Genomic DNA, 27,367 nt, shown 5'->3' with positions numbered 1-27,367 from the left:
TTTACTGCGGATATTGAACTACGGAGCTTATTGGCGTTCTGCACTTGGCGTTACTGGGGGTGAAGGGGAGTTACTTCTGTGTGTTAAAAATCTACGCCTGACGTGAGATGTGAACGTACACGTTTTACACATCAATAAAAGATTAATCCACCAGACCACAGATCTCCCTGCCAAGCACACAATTATGAATTGCAGAGAATTCATTTAGATGTAGATACAGATGTCAAGGGACGGGTAACAGGAAGGAGGGCGGGATCTGGGAATGAATAGAAGTGCAGAAGTGCAAAATATAAGCGTGAAATGCTTGCAAAGTATTGCTTACTTAGATATGTGCCACAGTTCGTTTTATATTTATCGAGAGATAAGGAAGGACTGTTTTCAGAAAGAAGAATAGGCTATAGGGAAGGGGAGATCAAAGAATACGGTTTCATAGATGTTGAGAGGAATGATAGAGAGCAAAGACAGCAGCAATTTAAAGAGAAAATGTAGCGTCGATGGAAACCGTTAGATTTGTTTATAAAGGTTTGGGGGAATGGAATAGAAGGGCGCTTGCGGTGATAGTGTCAGAGAGAGAGAGAGACTGTGAGAGAGAATAGAAGAGATATTAACAACGAATAAACATAATACGATATCGTTTGCGTATTGTCCGGGGGACGGAGGGTGTATTCATGGATGGAGGGGAAGAGAGAGATGTATCTGAAATAACAAAACCTACTGTGACAGAGTCCATCTACCCTGATTAGTTTGTAAGTATCTAGACAGGGTATAAATGAAATAAAAATAGAATATTTAACAAACGGTATATTCAAAAGAAACCCACTTGAATTAAAGAGGCAACTCAAAGGAAAACTAACCTATACTGTATCTTTTCTGTTGCCACGCGATCTTCCACTAGCTACCAATGAGGAAAAGTGACGAAAAAGAAAACATAACAAAACATTTTAAGGACTCTAATATTTTATCCAGAACCCTTCATTATTTTGTACTTCTATCATGCGTCTTGGCATAGAATGTATAAGCCTTCGGACGTAACAGCCTGAAGAAGCAACTTCCTCCCAGACTTCCAGGACGCAGCCCCAAAGAGTGTCCGCAGTAATTGGTTGGTTTCGTGATCAGTTCTCTGTTAGTGTTCTGGCGACCTCAGCCCACATGTTTTCCATGGGGTTCATATCAGCCGCCCGTGGCGGCCAGTCTATGACGTTGACGCCAATCGTGGGGAGTCGCTGCTGAACAAATGCAGACTTGTGAATGGGAGAATGGTCCTCTTGCAATGTGACGTCCCCTTCTGCGTACAGCATTCGCAGTGACGGAAACATCACATTTTTCAATATGTGGGCATACTGCAGGCTTTCCAGAGTTCCTTCTATGCTGTGAAGAATTCCCGCCCCTCTCGCAGAAATCCAACCCCAGCAGGTAACAGATAGCCGGCCACTTCTTCTCGTCGTCGTTAAAGATTCACGTCGATGGCGAGTTCCCTGCGGCCTGTAAACGATTCGTGGATCGTCGTTACTGGTGGAAAACACCTTCTCATCAATGAAAATGACGTTGTCCCACGACGCCCTCAGATGGAGCTCCTCAAATGCTAGCCGATATAAAACGTTGTCTTCGCTGAGCTTTTGTCTCTCAGCGGATCGTCGTCATTGCAGTCCAGCGTCTCTCAGCCTTCGGCGAGTCGTGTCACTGGAGCCGCAACTGCTTCGCGTTCAGAAAGAGATTTTCTCCGCTTCTAGACAGTAAGTCCCTGTCTTCCTACTGTGTGCTCACTCTATTCCTGCCTGAGCCAGGAGTCCTGTTGGTGGTGCCTCTTTCAAGGCAGATCCTCGACCATCTCGTTGCAGTGGTATGTGGTACGCCATACCGTCTTCCAGCTTCTCTGATGGAACATCCTCCTTCTTCAGTGAGAGCGACGACTCTGTCTCGAATAGACCCCTCCCAGTAAGCCATTACGGCAGACAGCCTGATGTGTATTTCTGCTTGCCGCTCTTATACTGATGCCAGGAGAGGAGGTAAACATATTTACGTCAAACGAAGCGGCAGGGGCACAGGCATGCGAGCAGCCGTGCTGGCTCGTCCCGGGCTGTTGGCCCACCAACGTCACCGCCAGCTCGCTCACTTCCGTCTCGCCTCGGCCAGCCTGGCTGGCCCATAGCTCGCGAGCCGGGTCTAGTACAGACCCGGTCCGCAAAGTCACGATCACCCCTTGAAGGATCAAAAGTTACACCTAACCTACCCGCCAGCGCCGGGTTCGAATCCCGGTCTGGCAATACAACTTCAATCGTCATTTAAGGTTCCAACCTCACTACTGGTGACAAACTGTGATATCTACTTTCTGATTTTACGTAGTTATTCAACAATTCGATTAGGTGCTGGCTTCGCATCCTTGTCACCAGCAATACATGATGGCATTTCAATTTTAAACATGTGCATCCTTTGTTCCTTGACAATGCAACAATATACAACGTCTTTCGAGGTTAATTACCAAGAAGGTAATTGTCATATTAGGGTTCCTGGTTTCGTACAAACATTATCGTCATTTACGTTCAAGTTGAGAATTTATAACTGATACTGGTGCAAACGTCAATATTTGACATCTCTTTCTGCCTAGTGATCGAGTCTCGATAAGGCACAAAGCTTTGCTTGGTTAACAATGGCTTTACGTTCTGGGTTTGCATCCGGCTCCAGAACGAAGACGTTGGTCATGTCATTTAAAGTACAACTTTGTGTACAAGTAACTGTTGATGAGTAATATAAACAATGATATTACTTGTGATTCGCTGTTAATGTTGGGATTTCCGTAGAGTGCTGGCCACCGTTAATCACGTTTTCCTTTAACTGCTTAGTATTACATAAAAGTTGATGCGAAATCACTCCCCGTTGAACGTTGAACGACGTTCAGCATGTGTTGGGTAAACCTTTTAGACAGTAAAAAACTTGATTCCAATTGCCATACAACTTTATAAATCCATATACTGTCTCAAATATTTAATTGTGCCTAAGGATTACTGAACGATTTATGTGACAAAATTAGTTGTCCCACAATGTTTGAAATGTCACTTATTGTAATTAAGTTTAGTTTACAAACGTTATGGACTGTCTGATCTCTTCTGTACTATTGTGGTGTTACTTTACATCTGGATGGACTGTCATAAAGACCGGTGTTCTCTAGTAGTCTCTAGCCATACCCATTGTGTATCTTACAATGACTGTACTGTGGAGGGTTGCGACGATGTGCAACAAAGATATGCTATGTTGGTTGCATACATTCAGGTGCAGCCTGCACGTTGTAATTCAGGCGTGACCCACTTTTTTTGCTGTCGAGTGTACATCACATCTACCGATTTCCGTCGCATTTGAGTAATCCCATACTTGTGGATAGTTTTTTTTGTCTTACAGTGTGTGTACTGGCTGTGTAGGCTGCTAATACCTGAAGCTCGTGTTTGAATAGTGAAAGATGTCAAATAAAGGAAAGGTATATGCGACTAATGGCTGCTATATAATTCTATTTGGAATGAAGAATGCCTTGTCTCGTATGGTAAGGGGCACACTAGCACGCCACTCTGTATTCTTGGACCTCGTACTGGCCAGCTCACTATACCTCCTGAGTATCGCCTACAGACATACCTCCACTTTATCTGTCAAAGACTGTGGTATGCTTAGCAATCGATAACTCGGTTACAGAATGTCTTTTTCACAGCTTAGCGACTCAAAACTCACGTAAAATGATGACATGAAAGGTAATTTTTTAATGAACAGCTTTCATAACTTACCGGGTGATCCCGTGATGATATTACAAATTTTCAGGGATGAAGTTGCATGGTAAATGTATCAGTTTGTGGTAAGGGACAGAGTCTAAAGTTATAAGCGAAAATCGTTCTGATGCCTCTGACAGTGGAATACATGTGCCGGTACTATTGCTGCTAAGATTGTAGGGTAGGCATATTTCAGAAGTGCTAATATGGACAAAAAGATGAAAGAAATGTCTAGTAAACATTGGCTCTAAAATGCATACCTTAAGAGCTTTGGGCACTTGTTCATCTTCGCTAGTGTGTCACACATGTCTTCGACTGAACCAGTGCCAATAGTTCTTAAGGTATGCATTTTAGAGCCAATGTTTACTTGTCATTTGGTTCTTGATCTTTTCCATACTACCACCTCTGAATGTTACTTGCCCTCCAATCTTAGCAAGAATAGTACCGGTGCATGTATTCCGCTATCAGAGTTGTCAGAACGATTTTCGCTTATAACTTTCGGACCAGGGTCCCTTACCTCAAATTCATACTTTCATCCTTCTCCATCAGCCCCGAAAGTTTGTAACATAATGACAGAATCATCATGTATAATGTAACTGAAATAAGTGGGGGTTTAGAATAAACAAATAAGTATGAAGGTTACCTGCGTTTTTCAGTGCTATCGTAGCTTCATCATTGAACATACTGCATTTGTATAGTTCTCTTGATCCTATTACTAGGCTTCGGATTTAAATTTCCGTTAAGGACTATATAAATGATGTTTTTGGGCAATTCAGTCGACAACAAGGAATGCACCCTGAAGCAAGCTATCCACACCATACGATATTAATATCACGTGTGCTCTAAAAATTTTGGTGCTCTCCAGCGAAATCGCAATTCATTCTCTTGCCCATGGATCTGTGATTGGCAATATCGCCTTGTTTGAAAGATGAAATGGCATTCGTCCTGTGACCATACCACAGCACAGCGTTAACTGCTTTTGACAAGAGTGTATCACTCCGCTATCTACATCGTAAAGTATGATTCCAAAGGGGATGATTACCTATGGTGAGCTACAGGTTCCTCCCATCACCACGTTAGCATTGTTCCTGTTAAAATGATATTTTCTACAAGATACCCCACATACGCTTGAATGTTTCATGGAAAGAAAAATCTCTGAAATGTAAATTTATACAAGATATACTGTTTCTTTTCTTTCTTATAATATTTGCACTGGGGAGTACGAAACGAAAGTCGTTCATCTAAAGAAGATATGGGGTTGTTCACGTGATTCAGCCATATGGATTTGGGTTTTCCAGGGTTTGCCTACATCTACATCTACATTCATACTCCGCAAGCCACCCAACGGTGTGTGGCGGAGGGCACTTTACGTGCCACTGTCATTACCTCCCTTTCCTGTTCCAGTCGCGTATGGTTCGCGGGAAGAACGACTGTCTGAAAGCCTCCGTGCGCGCTGTAATCTCTCTAATTTTACATTCGTGATCTCCTCGGGAGGTATAAGTAGGGGGAAGCAATATACTCGATACCTCATCCAGAAACGCACCCTCTCGAAACCTGGCGAGCAAGCTACACCGCGATGCAGAGCGCCTCTCTTGCAGAGTCTGCCACTTGAGTTTGCTAAACATCTCCGTAACGCTATCACGGTTACCAAATAACCCTGTGACGAAACGCGCCGCTCTTCTTTGGATCTTCTCTATCTCCTCCGTCAACCCGATCTGGTACGGATCCCACACTGATGAGCAATACTCAAGTATAGGTCGAACGAGTGTTTTGTAAGCCACCTCCTTTGTTGATGGACTACATTTTCTAAGCACTCTCCCAATGAATCTCAACCTGGCACCTGCCTTACCAACAATTAATTTTATATGATCATTCCACTTCAAATCGTTCCGCACGCATACTCCCAGATATTTTACAGAAGTAACTGCTACCAGTTTTTGTTCCGCTATCATATAATCATACAATAAAGGATCCTTCTTTCTATGTATTCGCAATACATTACATTTGTCTATGTTAAGGGACAGTTGCCACTCCCTGCACCAAGTGCCTATCCGCTGCAGATCTTCCTGCATTTCGCTGTAATTTTCTACTGCTGCAGCTTGTCTGTATACTACAGCATCATCCGCGAAAAGCCGCATGGAACTTCCGACACTATCTACTAGGTCATTTATATATATTGTGAAAAGCAATGGTCCCATAACACTCCCCTGTGGCACGCCAGAGGTTACCTTAACGTCTGTAGATGTCTCTCCATTGATAACAACATGCTGTGTTCTGTTTGCTAAAAACTCTTCAATCCAGCCACACAGCTGGTCTGATATTCCGTAGGCTCTTACTTTGTTTATCAGGCCGACAGTGCGGAACTGTATCGAACGCCTTCCGGAAGTCAAGAAAAATAGCATCTACCTGGGAGCCTGTATCTAATATTTTCTGGGTCTCATGAACAAATAACGCGAGTTGGGTCTCACACGATCGCTGTTTCCGGAATCCATGTTGATTCCTACATAGTAGATTCTGGGTTTCCAAAAACGACATGATACTCGAGCAAAAAACGTGTTCTAAAATTCTACAACAGATCGACGTCAGAGATATAGGTCTATAGTTTTGCGCATCTGCTCGACGACCCTTCTTGAAGACTGGGACTACCTGTGCTCTTTTCCAATCATTTGGAACCCTCCGTTCCTCTAGAGACTTGCGGTACACGGCTGTTAGAAGGGGGGCAAGTTCTTTCGCGTACTCTGTGTAGAATCGAATTGGTATCCCGTCAGGTCCAGTGGACTTTCCTCTGTTGAGTGATTTCAGTTGCTTTTCTATTCCTTGGACACTTATTTCGATGTCAGCCATTTTTTCGTTTGTGCGAGGATTTAGAGAAGGAACTGCAGTGCGGTCTTCCTCTGTGAAACAGCTTTGGAAAAAGGTGTTTAGTATTTCAGCTTTACGCGTGTCGTCCTCTGTTTCAATGCCATCATCATCCCGGAGTGTCTGGATATGCTGTTTCGAGCCACTTACTGATTTAACGTAAGACCAGAACTTCCTAGGATTTTCTGTCAAGTCTGTACATAGAATTTTACTTTCGAATTCACTGAACGCTTCTCGCATAGCCCTCCTTACGCTAACTTTGACATCGCTTAGCTTCTGTTTGTCTGAGAGGTTTTGGCTGCGTTTAAACTTGGAGTGAAGCTCTCTTTGCTTTCGCAGTAGTTTCCTAACTTTGTTGTTGTACCACGGTGGGTTTTTCCCGTCCCTCACAGTTTTACTCGGCACGTACCTGTCTAAAACGCATTTTACGATTGCCTTGAACTTTTTCCATAAACACTCAACATTGTCAGTGTCGGAACAGAAATTTTCGTTTTGATCTGTTAGGTAGTCTGAAATCTGCCTTCTATTACTCTTGCTAAACAGATAAACCTTCCTCCCTTTTTTTATATTCCTATTAACTTCCATATTCAGGGATGCTACAACGGCCTTATGATCACTGATTCCCTGTTCTGCACTTACGGAGTCGAAAAGTTCGGGTCTATTTGTTATCAGTAGGTCCAAGGTGTTATCTCCACGAGTCGGTTCTCTGTTTAATTGCTCGAGGTAATTTTCGGATAGTGCACTCAGTATAATGTCACTCGATGCTCTGTCCCTACCACCCGTCCTAAACATGAGTGTCCCAGTCTATATCTGGTAAATTGAAATCTCCACCTAAGACTATAACATGCTGAGGAAATTTATGTGAAATGTATTCCAAATTTTCTCTCAGTTGTTCTGCCACTAACGCTGCTGAGTCGGGAGGTCGGTAAAAGGAGCCAATTATTAACCCAGCTCGGTTGTTGCGTGTAACCTCCACCCATAATAATTCACAGGAACTATCCACTTCTACTTCACTACAGGATAAACTACTACTAACAGCGACGAACACTCCACCACCGGTTGCATGCAATCTATCCTTCCTAAACACCGTCTGTACCTTTGTAAAAATTTCGGCAGAATTTATCTCTGGCTTAAGCCAGCTCTCTGTACCTATAACGATTTCAGCTTCGGTGCTTTCTATCAGCGATTGAAGTTCCGGTACTTTACCAACGCAGCTTCGACAGTTTACAATTACAATACCGATTGCTGCTTGGTCCCCGCATGTCCTGACTTTTCTCCGCACCCTTTGAGGCTGTTGCCCTTTCTGTACTTGCCCGAGGCCATCTAACCTAAAAAACCGCCCAGTCCACGCCACACAACCCCTGCTACCCGTGTAGCCGCTTGCTGCGTGTAGTGGACTCCTGACCTATCCAGCGGAACCCGAAACCCCACCACCCTATGGCGCAAGTCGAGGAATCTGCAGCCCACATGGTCGCAGAACCGTCTCAGCCTCTGATTCAGACCCTCCACTCGGCTCTGTACCAAAGGTCCGCAGTCAGTCCTGTCGACGATGCTGCAGATGGTGAGCTCTGCTTTCATCCCGCTAGCGAGACTGGCAGTCTTCACCAAATCAGATTGCCAAACACTTTCCGGCGGGTGATACGATGATTCATGTTAGTAGGCTAAGGGAAATATCATTTTTTATACTTAACGTTAAGATTTGCACAATGAAACAAATATTTATTGTGTGATGTTCTTTTCACTATTGCTTCTATTTTAAAATTTAATATTTTCATGTTCTGTCAGTAAACAAGTTGAAGATTTGTAGCGTACTAGTTGTTGTTCTGTCAATAACATCGATGTTCAGTTGGATAGGACCTATGTTCATGGATGTGCTACATTGCATCGTATGACGATAGTATTCTATAATGTTTCACAACAAATGTTTGAACTATTTCTGATCGTAATATTGCCTTGATGTATAGTAAAGGCATAATTGCAATAAATACAGATAATGCAAAGAAGAGTGGAAACTAATCGTGCTCACAGACCCGTACTGCCATTACACAAACTGACGATCGAATGTGATTGTGAAACTAAAGAATATATCCATACTGTTGTGCATTGATGGAAAAAATCGGAACACCAAAACAAATTGATGTAGAATAATGAAATTTCAGGAATACATCTACCTAGGTAACATATTTAACTGATTAACATTGCTAGATCATAGGGTAATGTAACCTTGAGGCAGGCCGTTGCAAATGTGAAATGCTGGTACATTAATAACCAGTGTAATGGCCTGAATGTTGAGTACATTCATTGTGTTCTACAGGTTGCGGACATCAGTTTGTGGGAAGGAGTTCCACATCTGTTCCACTTGGTCGTTCAGCAGAGGGGCGGTTAATGCTGTTTGTGGATGACGCTGGAGTTGCCGTTCGATGATGATCCATATGTGCTCGATTGGAAACAGATCTGATGGTCGAGCAGACCAAGGCAACATGTCGACACTGTACAGAGCATGTTGGATTACAACAGCGGTACGTGGGTGAGAGTTATCAAGTTGGAAAACAACCCCAGGAATGCTGCTCATAAATGGCAGCACAACACGGCGAATTACCAGACTGACGTACAGATTTGCAGTCAAGATGCGTGGAATAACCACGAGAGTGCTCCTCCTGTCATACGAGAACGCTCCTCGCACTATAATTCCAGGCCTAGGTCCAGGGTGACCAGCAGGCAGACAGGTTGGTTGCTGGCCCTTAAGTGGCCTCCTTCTAACTAACACACGGCCATCTTTGGCACCGAGGCAGAACCAGGTTTCATCAGAAAACACAACGGACCTCCATTCTGCCCTCCTGTTAGTTCTCGCTTGACAACACTGCTGTCGTAAACGACGTTGATGTGGGTTCAGTGCAATGCACGGGACAGGGCGTCTGGCTCGGATCTCTCCTTAAATTAACCGATTTTTAACAGTCCGTAGTGCACTGTGGTGCTAACTGCTGGTCATATTGCTGCTGCAGATGCAGTACGATGCGACAGAGCCATACGCCGAACATGATGGTCTTCCTCTCTCGGTAGTGCCACGTGGCCGTCCAGAATCCAGTCTTCTTGCGACCGTACATTCCCGTGACCGCGGCTGACAGCAGTCAAGTATAGTGGCTACATTCCCGCTAAATCTTTCTGCAATATCGTAGTCCTGTTACGCGACCTCGTTCAAACTCAGTGAGGTGTTGATAATTGCGTCTTTGTCACCTAACAGGTACCCTTGGCTATCATCAACTCACCACGCCCAGCCGGCCGGTGTGGCCGAGCGGTTCTAGGCGCTTCAGTCTGGAACCGCGCTACCGCTACGGTCGTAGGTTCGAATCCTGCCTCAGGCATGGATGTGTGTGATGTCCTTAGGTTAGTTAGGTTTAAGTAGTTCTATGTTCTAGGGGGACTGATGACCTCCGATGTTAAGTCCCATAGTGCTCAGAGCCATTTGAACCATTTCACCACATCCAATATCAAAGGTAACTAACGTTCAAGACCGTACAACGTGTATTTAAAGTAAACATAATTTGCATCCTCACCGTGACGCTACTAGCGCCAGTCTTATGCGACTGGCGTGAAATTTGAACAGACGTCATCTTTCAGATGTAGAAACACGCTTACTAACTTTCGTTTGTGTCGCACAGCTCTTTCTTGGTGCTGCAATTTTTTTTTTCCTTGAGTGCAGTGCAGAACGCTCCCAAGGCAAAGCTTCATAGACAGAGAAGTAAGTCGCGCGGTGTGGCCGAGCGGTTCTAGACGCTTCAGTCTGGAACGACGCGACCGCTCCAGTCACAGGTTCGAATCGTGCCTCGGGCATGGATGTGTGAGATGGCCTTAGGTTAGTTAGGTTTAAGTAGTTCTAAGTTCTAGGGGACTGATGACCTCAAAAGTTAATTCCCATAGTGCTCAGAGCCATTTGAACCATTTTGAACAGAGAAGTAAATAATCACACAGATATAGGGTATTATAGTTTTTTATTTTTTGATTAAGTTGTTATAATCAAATATATATGACATTCGTTGATAATGATGTATGAATGTACTATTTGGTAACATTAAAAGGTTGTTTGGTGGCAACCATGCTAGTAGTGCGGGTAGAAGGCCCTGTAGAAGCCGTCGATGGCCAGCGTCTTGGGGAAGAGCACGTCGAAGGGCACCGTGCTGAACACCTGCTGGGCGCGGCTGCGGTAGATGTCGGCCATCCACGCCTCCACGGGCGGCGCGATCAGCTTCTCCACCACGGGGGATGCCACCTCCGTGATGAACTTGCCCAGCGCCTCCACTGTGCACAGCGGACACAAAAATTACGTCAGACTGAGCAAAGGCCGCACCACGTTACAGGGACTCGACATCGGAGTGTAGCAGAACAAAATTACGGCTCTGTTATCGATAGACGAGTAATTTCAGAGTTGTGTTTACGTCCGTTACGTACAAGGTTATTCACCTTCAGAATCTGTCAATATATTGCTGGTGAGGGGAGGTAAGCAATCGAATATGGTATAAACGTAAAACAAGAAGACCAGCCAAAGTGATGAGTTATGTATTAAAAGCTTGTTTTGACAAAGAGAATGGCTGAAAGAAGCCTATATTTCATATCCGATGGTCTTCAGATTTGCCCTTTGCATTGCGAAATGGGAGAGGAATATTGAGTTCTGTTTTTTTTCTTTTTTCTTCTCCCTTCTGCAAGAAGAGCCTCGCGTTTCAAAAACTTGGTGGGCTTATGTTCCTTTTCTTTTAAAACTGTTTTCTTAATAACATAGTATTTCTTTGGTTTATTGTTGTGACAAAAGTTTCTATGTATTTAATCTCTAGCTCTTCGCTTCATCTTACTGGAATGTAAGTCATACTTACCAGTACGGAACCCTCGGGTTAACTGCACATTTACTTAGTACGTTACTGAATTTAAGAATGAAATTGTATTCTTCAGTGATACTGTGCAGGTAAGTACGTATTCAATTCAAAGAGTATCAAACAACCCCGTACTCGAGTTAAAAAGTTCTGAAAGAAAACTCCATATTGTCATACTTAAAACTGACTGCAGTTCAACCTTGCTATGCAGTCCAAGTCCTATACTGTTCAGACCAACTGACCGACGCTTGTTAGGTACTGAAGTCACATGGAAAATATTACGATTGTGCACCTTTACTGTAAACATTACTGAAGGAATCGACATGGAAATTTAGCTTCATAATACTACCAAGGTCATTAAACTGTGTGCTGGAACGGGACTAGAACTTGGGACCTGGAACCATGTCTCCTCAATATCTTCTCTTCCAGGAGTTGCTAGTTCCGCAAGCCATGCAGGAGAAACTATCTGAACTTTGGAAGGCAGGAGAGGAGGTGCTGACGGAAGTAAAGTTGTGAGGGCGAGTCGTGAGTCTGGCTTGGATACCAGAGCTGAGAGAGCAGTTGCTCGCGTATGGTAGATGTCCTAGTTTCGAGTCCCGATGCGGCACACTGCTTTAATCTAACACAAAGTTTGAAATCGGGACGCACTCCACTGCAGCGCGAAATTTTTTTCTGAAGATTATTATAATTTGAATGTGTAGTAATGAATTGTTTGTCATCTATAAGACTTTGGCGCTCGGAAGAAAGTGAAAGCACTTAATAATATGGGTTGCATACACACGAGAAGATTATTAAATTGTGCGACGGTCTGACAGTCGAACCTGGGACCATTGCCATTTTCGAAAAGTGACAGTTTGTTTCAGTTCAGGAGTTTCAACATGGGCTCGCAAAAGAAATTAATTGAACACCTTTCACAACAGTAAGCGACGAGATGTTTCGCTACATGTGCGGAATTAGTGGTACCTCTAGCTTCAGCTCGTCTTGAACCGAGGAAGGTATGTCACTAGAGAAAAACCCGATGCAGATCTTACTCATTTTCCTTTTTAGAAAACGACTTACGTATCACTGGATAACAGCGACGGGCTGAGGTCTATGTGGAGTCCCTATTGCCCTACTAGCGTACTTCCACACACCTCCTATTTACAGCAACGTGGTCTATAAACGCTCTTACTGGACGCCATCTGTACAAAATTTAGAGAGCTGGCCAAAAACTACTATCGGGTCTTGCTGTTAGTGGGTTCTCAGCTCTACATCTGGATTGATCTTCTAATCTTATCATCTAACACTACTGTGTTCTTATTTAAATGTATAATGGAGTCTGTTCCTAAAACTGCACGTACGCGTCGTTTTTGCGCAATTGTGGCTCATCAGATAATGTCAATCAAGTGTGACAGATTTTGAGACTTACCAAATGGAGGGTAGTCTCCGTAGACACCGGTGAGCTTGTATGTGGTCGCTCCGTAGTCCAGCTTGCACTCGCCGCTGGTCAGCTGCAGGTAGGTGCGGCCATCAGGGCCCGGCACGGGGTGGCCGGAGTAAATCATCTCCACGCCGGAGTCGACTGCGGACAGAGAATGACCCTTCGTAAACAATTATCCAAAGACGTTAACGTCACCAACATCCTAAAATGTCGACTGGTAAGCTGCCAAGTGGATACTTAAACAACAGGTGGGAAAACAAGCCTCATCTTGCCTTAAGTTATCCCCCCCACTGCTAATATCTCTCCACAATGTCGTTCCTGTCTACTTATTTGAGCTGACTAAAAGAGAAATTACTATCACTGTTTACGAGGCATGTAAATTAAAGGTACAAACGTGATGAAAATATGCGTGCGCCTCTTAGTGGACATTAACGTGGGGTGTGCTGCACATCATCATAACTGACCTCTCTCAATAGCCTCATCAAGAGAAGGTAGTGATGTTGGACGTTGCAGTCCGGAGGGAAGTCCACGTTCTAACTCATCCCAAAGACGTTCCACTGAGCTCAGGTCGGGACTCTGAGCAGACCCGCTGTTTCAGAAATGATTTTGTCCACAAATAATTGCCTCACGGATTGTCATGCCGCTACATTGTCATGCTGATACTAACAGTCAGTCTCCGAACTGCTCCTCTACTGTACGCAGCACACAATGGTGTAAACTGTGTTCCTATTCTTCTGTATTTAGCGTTCTCTTAAGTGTCATAAGGGTACCACACCCAGGCCAAAAGAAACATTCCCATTCAGTAACATCACCCTCTTCGCAGTGCGCTGTTGGGATTACACATCACAGCAGGTAACCCCTTCAAGCTTTTACCCAATCTAAACCCTTTCATCGGATTGCCACATAATGCAGTGTGGTACTGTCACAGGATGCTGTGTGATTCTTTACTCCAAATCACTTGTTTCCAGTCACCCAATACTATATGGCGTTGCTCTTTGCATCGCCTTAAGCTTCGTCTGGCACTGACAACACAAATGTATGGCTTATGAGAAGCTGCCCGACCATTGTACCCCATTCTTTATAACTTCCTAAGCACTGTAGTTGTGCTAACAAGTCTGTTGGTAGCACTTTTGAACTCATCGGTGATTGCATCCACCCTGCACAATGATCGACGGTCCCTGCCCGTCAATGCACAAAATATTTCTGATCTTCGTTTACCTTTGATTATTCTTTTGAATTTCCAATTCACAATAAGATTCCCAATAGTATCTTACGGTATCCTTGGAATGGTTGAAACGTTCCCCATGGACTTGTTACTCAGGTGACACATTCATACACAGAGCACTCTTGACCGATCAATTCAGTTGTTACTGCTTCGCTACCTACAACACAATACTCCTCGCCTCCTTTTATATTGGCGGTTACACCTCTTGTCACATGTAGTGTTCAATTCCGCATTACACAGCGGTGTCCAGATGATTTTAATCAGATAATGTAACTTTCAGATATATTGCCTTTACGCTTCTTAGTTTGGTACGGAAGATTGAAGACTACTGTGTTAATGTTGTAGGGAACATTCTTGTTCATATTTCAATTCTTCTTCGAATTGTTCTCTTACTTCTTTCACAAATAAAATAGATGGTGGCGGAGTCCTCCCTCACACTTTTTTGCTTATTTTTTCCCTTCATTCCTACATCGTTATTACAAAGAACATTATTACAAATCATATGAAAGCTACAGTACTTACTTTCGACAAGCGTGAATCGTCCACTGCCCTTGTAGGGCACGCCAAAGACGTAGGCATCGATGGCATGGTCACCGTCGAAAATGAACTCGCCAGGGACGTGGGTCAGCACGCGAATGGTGACCGCATTTGTGTCCACGCTGCAGAAATACAAACAAGTGTTCTTTGCTCATTTTACCTAATTATCTAAAGCATAAGCAAGCTGAAACATCAAGACGGCAGAGTCATGTGAGTAGAATGCGATATCTTGGTTAGGCTTAAGTTTTGTACTGTCTAAATTGTTTCCTAACATTATTGGATAATAGTCATAATTGTGGATCAAGCAACTCTGATGCTTACTTTAGAAGTAGTAAAATGGGAAAATCAGTGAATGATTCAGAGAGCTATTTGTAAAAAAAAACTGAGGAACGGAAAATATGGTCAGTTCTTGTTGAACACACTAGTTAGTTTTTTTGAGTGGATGAATATTGTAGGGCAGTATGTGCACGGAAGTGAGGGGATTTACGAAAAAAACGCGTTGGAGGAGAAAGAAATGAGAGATGCTCTTAGTGAAAGTTAATATCTTATTGTAAAGCAGTAGTGCCATAAAAGTGAAGGAAAAGGAAACCTCACTTTATGAATGTAACATTTTCTGCTGATCTGTTGTATGAGACGACCTTGAAGCCTCTAATATAAATGGGTAACAGCAAATAATTTGATTAACTACTTGAGAGGAAGATGAAAGTGAGTGCCTGTTCATTTCGGGTAGACTCCAGTGTAAAATGTCACATTAAACTAAGGCGGAACAGAATGCTTTATTTATTATTTACATAGTTTTGTATCACAGCTGCGTCTTTAATGGTGCGTGGTTTCGAACAATTGCGTTCATTTTCAAACCATTATCAGAATGTGTAATATCTGAATATGACATAGTTCCAGTCGAGCATTCTAAATACTTCATCGTACACTAGGTCAAATAACAAATTTTACATTAAAGTTTAAATATATGGCAGCTTAAGTGGAAAATGTCGCATCCATTTAATAAATTTATGGCTCTTGTAGCCACAATGAAGAAGAAGTGTGACACGCATGGAAGGTGTTACAGTTACAAGATCAACTTACAAGAAAGGACGGATACTCACTTGAGATCCTCCAGAACAGCACGTCCGTGTCCCAGCATCCTGCTGTTCTTGAGTTCGAAGTTAATGGTGATGCCAGGCTGGTTCACGTTGAACACTAGCGGCGGCAGATTGTCCAGAGGGTCAATGGGCGATGCGCCGATGCTCGGTATGCCTGGAAAGAGAGATGTGTTGGATACGTGACGTGAAAGAGGGAGTGTCTTGAGGAATAAACTTTCTTTAGGAAAGATTAAAGTGTGTCTCTATTGTTTTCTGAATCCTTTTCTTACGGTTTTGGTAGAAATCTTCATCGCTAGTGTGGGAGGTAAGGGAGGAAACATTAGGATACATAGTTTTTGACCATCCGACTGTGTGCCAATATCATGTGTCTAATGCCAATCATCCCTGCAGATCCTCGTGCAGTGAAGCTATGAGACAGTGTTGATGTTTCCGTCGGATTGGAACTTTAATCTCAATGCTAGGAGAGAGGGGTAGCCGTTGTGCCAGTAGCAAATTCCTTATAAGAACACAACCTATGTACTGCAACCAATCGCTACAGCCATCTACGCAAGGAACATACTAGTACACATACGACTCACTTCTAGACGTACACTGCTCTGTAAAACTTAAGGATAGATGAGGAAGCATAACATAATAACAACTCGGTGAAAATGAATGAAACTGCGGGAGCATGTGGCCAGAGGTCTCCTAGTCGTGCACAGAAATCTGAATGTCAATTGATGTGAAGTCAGCGTGCCTGTAGCGCCAAATGGGCTGGCCCTGCAACACGAGGCAACTGAAGGAACGGGAAAAGAAAGGAGGTGTCAATCTGCGAGCAGTTATGGTGCGTTGTGGTGGTGCTCTTCATTACAGCAAGGCCCGGAGACAACATCTGGTTGACATCTCACGGGGAAGAATGATTGGGAAACTGGAAGGAGGACGAAGTGTGACGGCTGCAGCCATAGAGTTTGGTATTGCTCACAGCATTGCTTCATATGCATGGGCAGCGTTCCAAACCCAGGAACTGCTGCCCGAGGGAAAGTACGTGGTTGACCAGGGTCAACTACAACAGCAGATGATCGCTACATAATGCAACAGGCAGAAAGAGAACCTACGTCAGACAGTAATGAGCAATTGCAATCACATGTAACAGGACTGCACGGCACGTAATCTCATGCTCCACAGTGGCACGGAAGCTGAATAGGGGTGGTCTCTCTGTACGAAGACCAGTACAGTGCGCTCCGTTGACACCCAGTCATTGGCAGCACCGTTTGTGATGGTGCCAACAGCATAGGGACTGAACCAACAAGGAGTGTGATCGGATGAGAGCAGATTTGGTCGGACTAGAGATTCTGGAGGTACGCCCGTATGGCGACAGCTGGGAACACATAAAGCACCCATGAACATTGTCGAGCATAATGAGATTTTCACTCTGCAGCGGAGTGTGCGCTGATATGAAACTTCCTGGCAGATTAAAACTGTGTGCCGGACCGAGACTCGAACTCGGGACCTTTGCCTTTCGAGGGCAAGTGCTCTACCAACTGAGCTACCCAAGCACGACTCACGCGCCGTCCTCACAGCTTTACTTCTGGCAGAAAAGGTCCCGAGCTCAAGTCTCGGTCCGGCACACAGTTTTAATCTGCCAGGAAGTTTCATTGTCGAGCATGATCGTTTTGGTGGTCAGGGTGTTCTGGCGAGGGTACGCATAGTATTGCATGAGCGCAATGACCTCTAAATCTTTGAACATGGTGAGCTCACTGGTCGTGTTACTGTAACACTGTACTCCTTTCCCATGTACGTCTTTTGGGTGTTGCGTCCGGCCCTGACTTAAGCTATATGAACGGCAAAGCGCCAACGCAATTAACTGCACAGGTGAAGAAGCTCATGGAACGAAACAAAATCGGAACAAAGGGAACGAAATCGACAGATGTAAAGGTAATATCCGGAGTACTACAGGGAAGTGTGATAGGATCGTTGCTGTTTACAGTATATATGAATGATCTAGAAGGAAGCGTCGGATGCTCTTGAAGGCTATTCGCAGATGATGCAATTGTCTATACCAAAGTAGCAATGTAGAATAAGAATTTGCAGAACGACCTGCAGATAACTGATGAATGGTGCAGGCTCTGGCAGTTGACACTGAACGTAAATAGATGTATCACATTGCGCATACATAGGGAAAGAAATCCACTACTGTACAGCTACACTATTGATGACAAACAGCTGGAGACAGTGTCTGCCGTAAAATATCTAGGCGTAAGTATCCAGAGCGATCTTAAGTGGAACGACCACATAAAACAGATAATGGGAAAAAGCAAACACCCTACTCAGATTCATCGGAAGGTCTCTTAAGGAAATATAGCTCATTCACGAAAGAAGTGGTTGATAAGGCGCTTGTTCGCCCCATTCTTTGGTATAGTTCATCCACGTGGGATCTCTATCAGGTAGGACTGATAGAGGAGATAGAGAAGATCCAACGAAAAGCGGTGCGTTCCGTCACGGGATCGTTTAGCTGGCGAGAGAGCTTTACGGAGATGCTAAACAAACTCCACTGGCTGACGTTACAAGAGAGGCGTTATGAATCACGGATATATTTACTATTGAAATTTCGGGACAGCACTTTTCAGGAGGAGTCGGATAACATTATTTCCTCCCACATACACCTCGCATATTGTCTTCCCACGCATTATTCACGAGCGGAACAGGGTTGGAGGGATCAGGTAGTGGTACCGAAAGTTCCCTCCGCCACACACCATTAGGTGGCTTGCGGAGTATAATGTAGATGTAGCTAAGAGAATGTTCGGCGAATGCGTTGGCCTACCAGTTCCTCCGACTTAAATCGCACTGAGCACTTGTAGGACGCCTCGGGGAGACATATCGCAGCATGTCCACATGCACCAACGACCAGGCATCAGTTGTCAATCTCGCTGGTGGAGCAATGGTACACTGTACCACAGGTACTCCTTACCGATCTCGTGGCCTTGTTGCAGAGCACGTATTGTAGCCAGTGACGATCACACGCCCTGTTAAGAACCATGACCCGCATTTAGTAATATCTAGCGGACCAGCATAATTCGTGGTGACTTCAGTGTGATTATTGTCATTGAATAAAAGTATCACTTTTGTTTGTCTCATAGCGTATTTCCTGTAGTTACCTTCTGTATTATACTGTTGCAGTTCTTTCTATGTACGGTCCAAGTTCCATCGAGCTATGTTACTCGGCTGTGACACGTCATGCGAACTTTTCTTTCGTCTTAAGTTTTGCACACCAGTGTATATTGCCTTCACTGCCGCGAACAGCGACGTTTTTGCATATTTAAGATATGACCCACTTGACACGGAATTCAATAGTCACGTAACTGTAGTCCACCATATCCTGGTCAGTGCCCGTTTACTGCTTCAGCAGTTTCTATACCACTGACAGCGTCCTTGATGAGAAACGAAGTAGTAGAGCGTATATGTGCAGGCGCTGAGGGTGACCTTCCTAGAGCTGTTGTCGGGAACGCAGACACTGGCCCCGTGCCAATGTTGTAGCTCCCGCTACAAGAGGTGAACGTGTTTGCAGACCAGCTGGGAGAGTAGTGGACTTGCTATCCAGTCATATCCACGATACTAACAGTGTAAGATGTGCCGTTCTGTAGAAATGAAGCGGGCTCGCGAAACCAGTTGCGCTGTCAGCGACTCTCACTTTGAAACGACTCGGCTTTACGGTCCACGTGAAGAGCTGTGCGAACGTGCTCCCAACATTATCTGCGAAGTAACTGAACGACACGTGTAGCCAACTAATATTACTTTATCCAAGCTGGATCCTCTTGAACTCCGTGCTTGTTCTCAATTAGCGAGTGCTTTCGACAACTTTTATTCGAATGTAGTTAGCATCGAGACGAAAATGTTCAATACATGTAGCTAGCACAGTTGGCTTAAGTACACAATCACATTTTAAACTCACCACTCAAATTTTGTGAAGACAGAATTTCGCCAAGAGCGTACAAGTGCTAGAAATTGCCCGCCGATCTACTACGTCTGGACATCACATACTTCCCGTCAAAAGATGTTCTTATCCGACAAATAAGAATGGCGAGCATTTTTGAGAAGTAGCTTCATCGAGGGTTGACGCCAAGCGATATTGTCAAGTTGTGAGGTAGTGCTCTCGCATTCAGGACGAGTAGCGATCTATTTGGACGCCGAGATGTTTTTCCTTAATCACTTCCGGCAAATGCCGTAATAGTTCTTTCGAGAATATCTTGACTGGTTGCCTACCTCTTTCTTCTGCACCGATCCTGTCCTCCGAATCTAATTAGGCCTCATTGTAGCTAGTTAATCGTTCTACACTTCCGACTGCTGACAGTGTTGAACCTTGCCAGGAAATGTGTTCAGTGCGTTATTCTACCATATTTAGATGCTTAGTAGAGTTCCCCAAGAAATGAAGGGAATGTTGCTGATGTACACAAAGTAGTAATTGGTGAACACGGAGTGTAATACGACTAAATTAACTCATTTTTATGTGTTTCTGTCTTATGCCCCGAAAACATCAGTAATCACGAGCTACACTCCACTAGAGCATTCGACGTTTGAACTAACTGCTTGGATGCGGCTGGGTTTAAATATCTCGAGGAACCTCCTATATGCTTGATATGGTCCACTATGACTTCCCATTGCACGTATGAACAATAGATTGAAAGAATGACGGTTTTGTGCAGCTGATCAATGTAGTCACCACCCAGCATAAGTTTAGGAAAGACGTTACAAAACTTTAAGTGCAGCGCAAATTATTTGGAAAGAAGGGAAAGTAACTGGAATAGCTCTACGAATGTCTTTCCATAGCCGTTAATGTGTCGGGTAGTAGTCCTTCACTAAAAACTCAAAAGTTCATAGAGAGCCATGTTTATGATGGCGTTATCGGTTACTATATTGGGACCCCAACTTATTAATATTCTCTCTGCGTTCCCTTGGGACATCGGAAAGCTATAAAGCAACGAAATTAATTACAAAGAGTTGAAGATACTTCGTGTGAGTACAGTACTATAGACCACTAGTACTTGAAAGACACAACATTGCTTGAATCTACATATTAGACTATTTGTTTGCCACTCAAAGTTACAGCTGAGCTGCACAATTATGTTGGAGTTAGGAGTGTAACGAGAGATCAGAAATTTCTAAGAAATTGGAGAAAAGTATTTAAAGAAGCACTTAATACACAGTATGTGACTGTAAATATCCACTGCTCTGTTGATAGGTCACAAGCCGCATCTTAAAACAACACAACGAGCGACCAAAGCGGGTGAGGTTTGTTCAGAATCTTCGTGTACGCTATTGTTTAAATATCTAGAACTTCTTAGCAAGCTGCCCGGTATATACATTCGTCCGCAGCTCGTGGTCGTGCGGTAGCGTTCTCGCTTCCCACGCCCGGGTTCCCGGGTTCGATTCCCGGCGGGGTCAGGGATTTTCTCGGCCTCGTGATGACTGGGTGTTGTGTGATGTCCTTAGGTTAGTTAGGTTTAAGTAGTTCTAAGTTCTAGGGGACTGATGACCATAGATGTTAAGTCCCATAGTGCTCAGAGCCATTTGAACCATTGCCATATGCATTTATTCATGGTCGGTTGGTTGATTTGGGGAGAGGACCAAACAGCGAGGTCATCGGTCCCGTCGGATTAGGGAAGGAAGTCGACCGTGCCCTTTCAAAGGAATCATCCCGACATTTGCCAGAAGCGATTTAGGGAAATCACGGAAAACCTAAATAAGGATGGCCGGACGCGTGCTTGAACCGTCGTCCCCCCGAATGTGAGTCCAGTGTGCTAAACACTGCGCCACCTCGCTCGGATTTACTCGTAGGGTTTGCAGTTACTCGTTTAATAGAAGCTGCACTATTCATTCAGCGAACTCCAGAGAGATATTCAATTTGAACTGAGATAACGCTTTCTCAACTATTGTACAGAATATACTTTTCTGCAAGTTCCAATCTCAGTAGGATCCCGACAGCAGTGAAAAAGGCACTTACGGAAGTTTATAGCTTCACATTTTAATTAAAAGACGTTAACACTTCAGAACCCATTTATTCTCGTCAGTAAGTCTTCACAGGCGTTGAAAGTATTTCACTACAGAGCCCTCGTGTCAACACACTATTTCAAAGATATTCTTTTGGTGTGTTTATCAACGTTCGTTTGTTTCCTTGGTTCAGTGGATGTGAAAGCCTAATCCTAGGAACATTTAGTTTAAAAAATGTTTGCTAATGTAAAAAATGCCGATTTGCAATGGGGCTCTGATTCCATGTTAAACTATAGGTGTTTCTATAACTGGATGGCTGGATAAATCAATTCAGAGGATGGCAAGGGAATACCCTCTTCAGTAAAACCAGGCCTAATAATAGACTGTCGTGTTCAAACCAACCTTTCCACCGATGACAGCTTTACACTTAAATAGAGTGTATGTATTGGCTCGAACCATTATCATTTAGCCTTAGTTATTATGGGTCCTCGAATACTGAGATGAAGAAATAAACAAAATAAATGAAAACGTTACCCTCCAGAGAACGGAAATATAAATATACGAGGTACTGCTCTACGGCATCATTATTGGAAAATGAGCATCAAAAGTAATTCACGTGGTAGCACCGTCTGACGGTCTCGTTCACAGCAGGAAAAAAGAAGAAGTTATAGCAAGAAAAGGACTGGAGAAACAGATACTTGGGCAGAGTGAGAGTCAGACAGAAAGACATTGGACACGGGAAGGTTTCCCTATGCCACCTCCATTAGGACCTTGCCCTGTACGGCGGTGCGGGTCTCCCAAATCGTTCCCCTGCGCTCTGTCAATTAGCATGGGACTTCATTTCCATTTCCAAAACTAGAGTTACGCTGCTCGCGATAACTGTTGTATTTGCTGTGAGACTTACCATGCGCCAGCAATGGTATGGCCTGCTGCAGGGCGTTCTTGCGACAGATGGCCACATCGGGTTGGTCATCGGCGCACACCTTGACGCCCAGCGCTGAAGCCGGCGCTGAAAGAGCAGCCGGCGCTGAAAAAGACACTTCGTTCAGGAGTCGAAACAAATCAGTAGAGGTATTTGTAAGAAACGCAGTGAATGTGTGTCATGTGGCAGCTGTGCGCTGTTGACCACGGTTCTTAGACAAATATGTGTATTTTTGACAGTTTCACTCTCAGATGAAAAATATGAGGATTTGTGATTCTTCAGTTTCTCCCGGCGTATTTGTTGCTCGAACAGTCCATGGGTATACTGCCGGTTCATAGTGTCCAACGGGCACAATATTTCGGCGATCAGACATGTCGCCATCGTCAGGTGCGCTGACGAACTGAGCTCCTCAGGAACCGGCAGTATACCCGTGGACTTTTCGAGCAATATGAGGATTATTTTACTCTCCATCGGATGCACAGTCTATGAAAAGTTTGCTGAGAACGTGTTAAGTGCCTGAAGTGTTCACTGAGAAATTTAAGTGCAACTTTGACGTATTAGAGAATTTCAGAATCGTGTAACGGTTTGTAGTATTACTAATTTCTTAAAGTTATTTTGTCTCTACGATTTTTCACATCGTAAATTTTCTTAATGTTTGAACTAATGTTGGATAAAGGATAGGAATAGCTCACGAATAACGTGAACTAAAATTAAGATGAAAACTGGATAGTTTACGATAGTCCGCATTTTTTCTAAGTATGCAAGTTAGCAATTGTATAACTACTTTACATTAAGAAGACACCCGACAAAATGTATTCTGAAACACAACTTTCTGTAAAATGTTTACCACGTTACGCTGTAGAGAATCATGTAAAGGAGATTGGAATTTAGATTTTTTTGCTGCTATCAATCGTGACCGTAATTTTATGCTTCGACAATTTTACGTTTGTAACGAATCTTCCGTGGTGACGATCGAGTATATTGTCATGTAGATAACACTACTTTAGCGAGATGAATGATGAGATACATTGTCTTTGTGCTGCTCCTACATGCCAGATTTTTATTCCCAACCGATGCTGCTGAATATGACTGATTTTCTACGTTATCAGTTATCATGTTAGGCATCTTATGTCAACACGACAAATTTTGATATAGATGTATATGTGACGCATGTACTGTAGGGTAGTTATCCGAAGCTAGTACGAGTAGCGCCGAGCAGTTACTTTATGGATATAGATCAGAAGCTGGAATGCTGATAAAGTTTTCTGAACAATAATTACGGTGTACAGTGACGTATGGTGAACATCACTGCTCTCACATGAGGGTTTTGTTCTTTTTTAAAAAAAAAAAAAAAAAAAAAAAAAAAAAAAAAAAAAAAAAAAAAAAAAACTGGCATTTGACTTGTACGCCATACAGCCAGTTCCGAAGTCAGCCATCTTTGTGTTTCTGTATCGCACAGTATTTTAGTAGCATTTTGCGTGCATGCGTTTCTACCTACTGGATCTGTGTAGGAGGCACATAGTAACGGAACTTTTAAAACACATAGGCATGCTCCAGGCGGTTACGGAACAGCGACCTCCAGTTTACGAGACCTCGACGTGGACCGGACACCATAGAGGCCGGTTAGAAAGGTTAATGTAGCACAATCGCAGTTTTAAAGCATGAAGTGTGACAGGTGTCGCCAACTAATAGTAAACTGTGAAACAAATTACACCATTAGCACGTGCGTAATCGGTTACACACACAGCTATTTCCATTGGAAATTATTCAGTCTTTATGCATAACACAGACTGATTAACTGTTTATTGATATTGAGATAAAAATGTATTATTTACCATGTCTGTCAGTGCATATTCATTTACACTTACAGATCCAGAAAGACCTGACAACCCGCAACAATCTCCTCACATTTAGTACTCTCTGTTTTCGTCACTGTTGCCAGAACAAACACGGCGCGCATTTATTTCTATTCCTCGCGTATTTAGTTCGCTTTCCATGACCTAAGCGCCTTAAAATGTAGTTCTTAATACTAAAACTCTTATACTGTCTTATTTACATCGCTTTTAATAAAAGGAGCTTATTGTACTATTTGAAAGGTGAGTCAGATGTTGTGGGCTTAAGTATGGGGTTTTGTCACACCTAACAGAAATTAGTAATCTAAAGAGAGAGAAAGAATAGGATTGTACTAGAGGGAAGTAAGAAGTAGTATACTTGGACAGTGATTAGCACTATAGTTGCATCAGCTGAAGACAAGCGTATTTCGTGTGATCCTGTCTGAAATTTTCAATGGTAGTACAGCACGCTGTAAAACGGCTGCTAGCACAGACAAAACACTTGACAAAGTACAGAGAGAAAAACAGAATGTGTAGATGCAGCTGAAAGTCTGTTGACTAAAACACGTTACCCAGCATTTTAGGTTAGCACGTATTTCTCAATTGTGGGCAAATTTGACGATTTTTCGATTCTGCAAGACTGAAGGTATTATCTGTCACATTCTAAAAGACGACACTTACTGTAACTATAACAATATTAACAGAAAACGTTTTTATGCAGCACACTACTGACGGAAGTGATACTTGTGTAAGTAGAAATCGAAGAAGGAACAAGAATTTGAAATGAAGAGAAACAAATACATCAGACGATAGGGATACGTGTAGATAACGTAGAGAATTTAGAAAACAACAGAATAGAAGTTTTCTGGATGATGTTAGTAGGACGGGAAGTTTCTTGATTGTGCATGAATAAGACAACGGATACTACTGGTATATGGAGATGGCGAAGTGCTGGAATTTAAGAAATAAGATTAAGCAGTATATAAATTGTGCATTATCTGGGAATTTTGTTCTCTAAATGATTGTCAAGCCTTTGAATGTAAACTGTGGTGTCAGTTAAAAGCTGAGTGTTGTACTTAATTTTAATAACCTAATTTATGTACGTCCCTCCCGTTTAACCACCATACGACGATCGGGAGCGTCAGACCCTTTGGCACTTGGTAACAACATTAGGATGCTGATGTTAAGTTGCTAAACAGATCATTGTATATTTTACTCTTTATTGCTATGGAAGTTCTGCAACTTGTCGCTTTTTGCAGACGAATCTACTATCTTAATAACACTATTAACACTAAATTTGTTTGTTAAAATTCGCGCCTCAAATATGCCAATTCGTATAGAGATGTGTATTGCATCACTCGCTTTGTTAACATACCGATGTATAATACTGTATCTTTGGTTTATTAGATAGAACTAACTGTAACTATGAAAGTGAGCACATATAGTGTCCAGGAATGTGCCAATAGATTCAACGAGGGCCGTTACTCAAGTAATATTATATTTTAAACTTGCATTTGCACGTTACCGCTTTCGGAACTGCCTTGACAGCTGCTAATAGTCGGATAAACTACGACATGTTATTAACACCTTTGAGTACGAATTTTAGTCTGGCCCACATATATTATAGTATGTTAATAAGCCAAACATAGACTTCCCGTATTTGTGATCTTCTGTAGACAAAACTTGAGAATGGCCTATGAGGCTGAAATTGGCCAATCGTGAGAAACGTAACGAGGTAAATACTTGCATGTCTGAAGCAACATTGAACCGTACTTCTTAATAACTGAGGTACTGCTATTTCGTATTTATACAGCAATACCAGCCCTCGATTCTCAATAAATTTGTCCTTCCCGGACGGAAATATAAGTAATGTACGAGTGCAGGTTGTGGCACATGGACGACGATATATGGAATTTTGGGTCTGATTGTGATTCGTGCACTGATAGCCGAAGCGGTTAAGGCGATCGCTCGCGTTAAGTTCTCTGTAGTCATTCTAGTATACAGCCTATGGTGGTTCATATTCGCAATTGCGAATACATATCCTTCAAGAACTTTTGTGTCCACTGACGGTGAAGGCAGTACCTTCTAATAATTGGTGTTTTCTGGTGGAAAGCGATGTCGAAGGAATATCGTTCCTACCAAAGGAGCCCCTGAGTGATACGCTGCGCCGACGCTGCTCCCCGCGGCGACTTACCAAAGTAGGCGCCGGCGTCCACCGCGGCGGCGATGGAGGTGGCGACGAGTGCGATGATGGTGGCGGTCCTCATGTTGACGGCTGCTCTGCAGGCAAGCTGTCTGGTCCTCGGCCGGACCGCCATTTATACACGAGCAGCCCGCCTTCCCCCCAGTCACGGTTAACAGGCTACAGCCGCTGCTTTCGCAACATTGGCGGGCAGGTAGTCCCTGAACGGCACACACAACAGCCTGCGCCAATAGCAGGCCGCCGCCGGTTGGCCGTATGTGTGAGACAGGTGAATGTCTGCGCGCGTGTGTGTGTTGCCGTGTGGGTCGGCACGTGCGTGCTTACGTGTGTCCTCCAGGTATGGGCGAAACTTCGCAGCTACAAGAACAACTATGATCCACCTTGAAAGTTCGTCGTGAGGCTGGTGACGTTTCTATCCAAAGCGGATATATACATATCTCAGCGAGAAAGTTCTAAGAACACTCTATTTCTACGACTCAAAGCTATCTAGAACTATGAAAATGTTGAAATGTGTGTGAAATCTTATGGGACTTAACTGCTAAGGTCATTAGTCCCTAAGCTTACACACTACTTAAGCTAAATTATCCTAAGGACAAACACACACACCCATGCCCGAGGGAGGACTCGAACCTCCGTCGGGACCAGCCGCACAGTCCATGACTGCAGCGCCGCAGGCCGCTCGGTTATCCCGCGC

The 27,367-nt window shown here is 43.6% G+C and overlaps 1 protein-coding gene and 1 non-coding gene across 2 annotated transcripts; both read right to left on the bottom strand.

Annotated features, from left to right (window-relative positions):
- Positions 1-10,580: 10,580 nt before the first annotated feature.
- LOC126263154 (putative beta-carotene-binding protein) lies at positions 10,581-26,781 on the bottom strand. Its single transcript, XM_049960188.1, has 6 exons — positions 26,665-26,781; positions 22,621-22,743; positions 15,756-15,906; positions 14,638-14,774; positions 12,879-13,031; positions 10,581-10,904 (listed from the first exon to the last, which is right to left on the bottom strand). The coding sequence occupies exons 1-6, from the start codon at positions 26,735-26,737 to the stop codon at positions 10,705-10,707; spliced, it is 837 nt and encodes a 278-aa protein (XP_049816145.1). The 5' UTR covers positions 26,738-26,781; the 3' UTR covers positions 10,581-10,704.
- Trnas-cga (transfer RNA serine (anticodon CGA)) lies at positions 17,214-17,288 on the bottom strand. The gene has a single exon. It is a non-coding gene; the product is annotated as a tRNA-Ser (tRNA).
- Positions 26,782-27,367: the final 586 nt, after the last annotated feature.

The sequence above is a fragment of the Schistocerca nitens genome, chromosome 6 (genome assembly GCF_023898315.1).
Source record: "Schistocerca nitens isolate TAMUIC-IGC-003100 chromosome 6, iqSchNite1.1, whole genome shotgun sequence".
Lineage (NCBI taxonomy): Eukaryota > Metazoa > Arthropoda > Insecta > Orthoptera > Acrididae > Schistocerca > Schistocerca nitens.
Note: the sequence above shows the minus strand (reverse complement) of the source record. Positions and strands in the feature narration are given on the sequence as shown.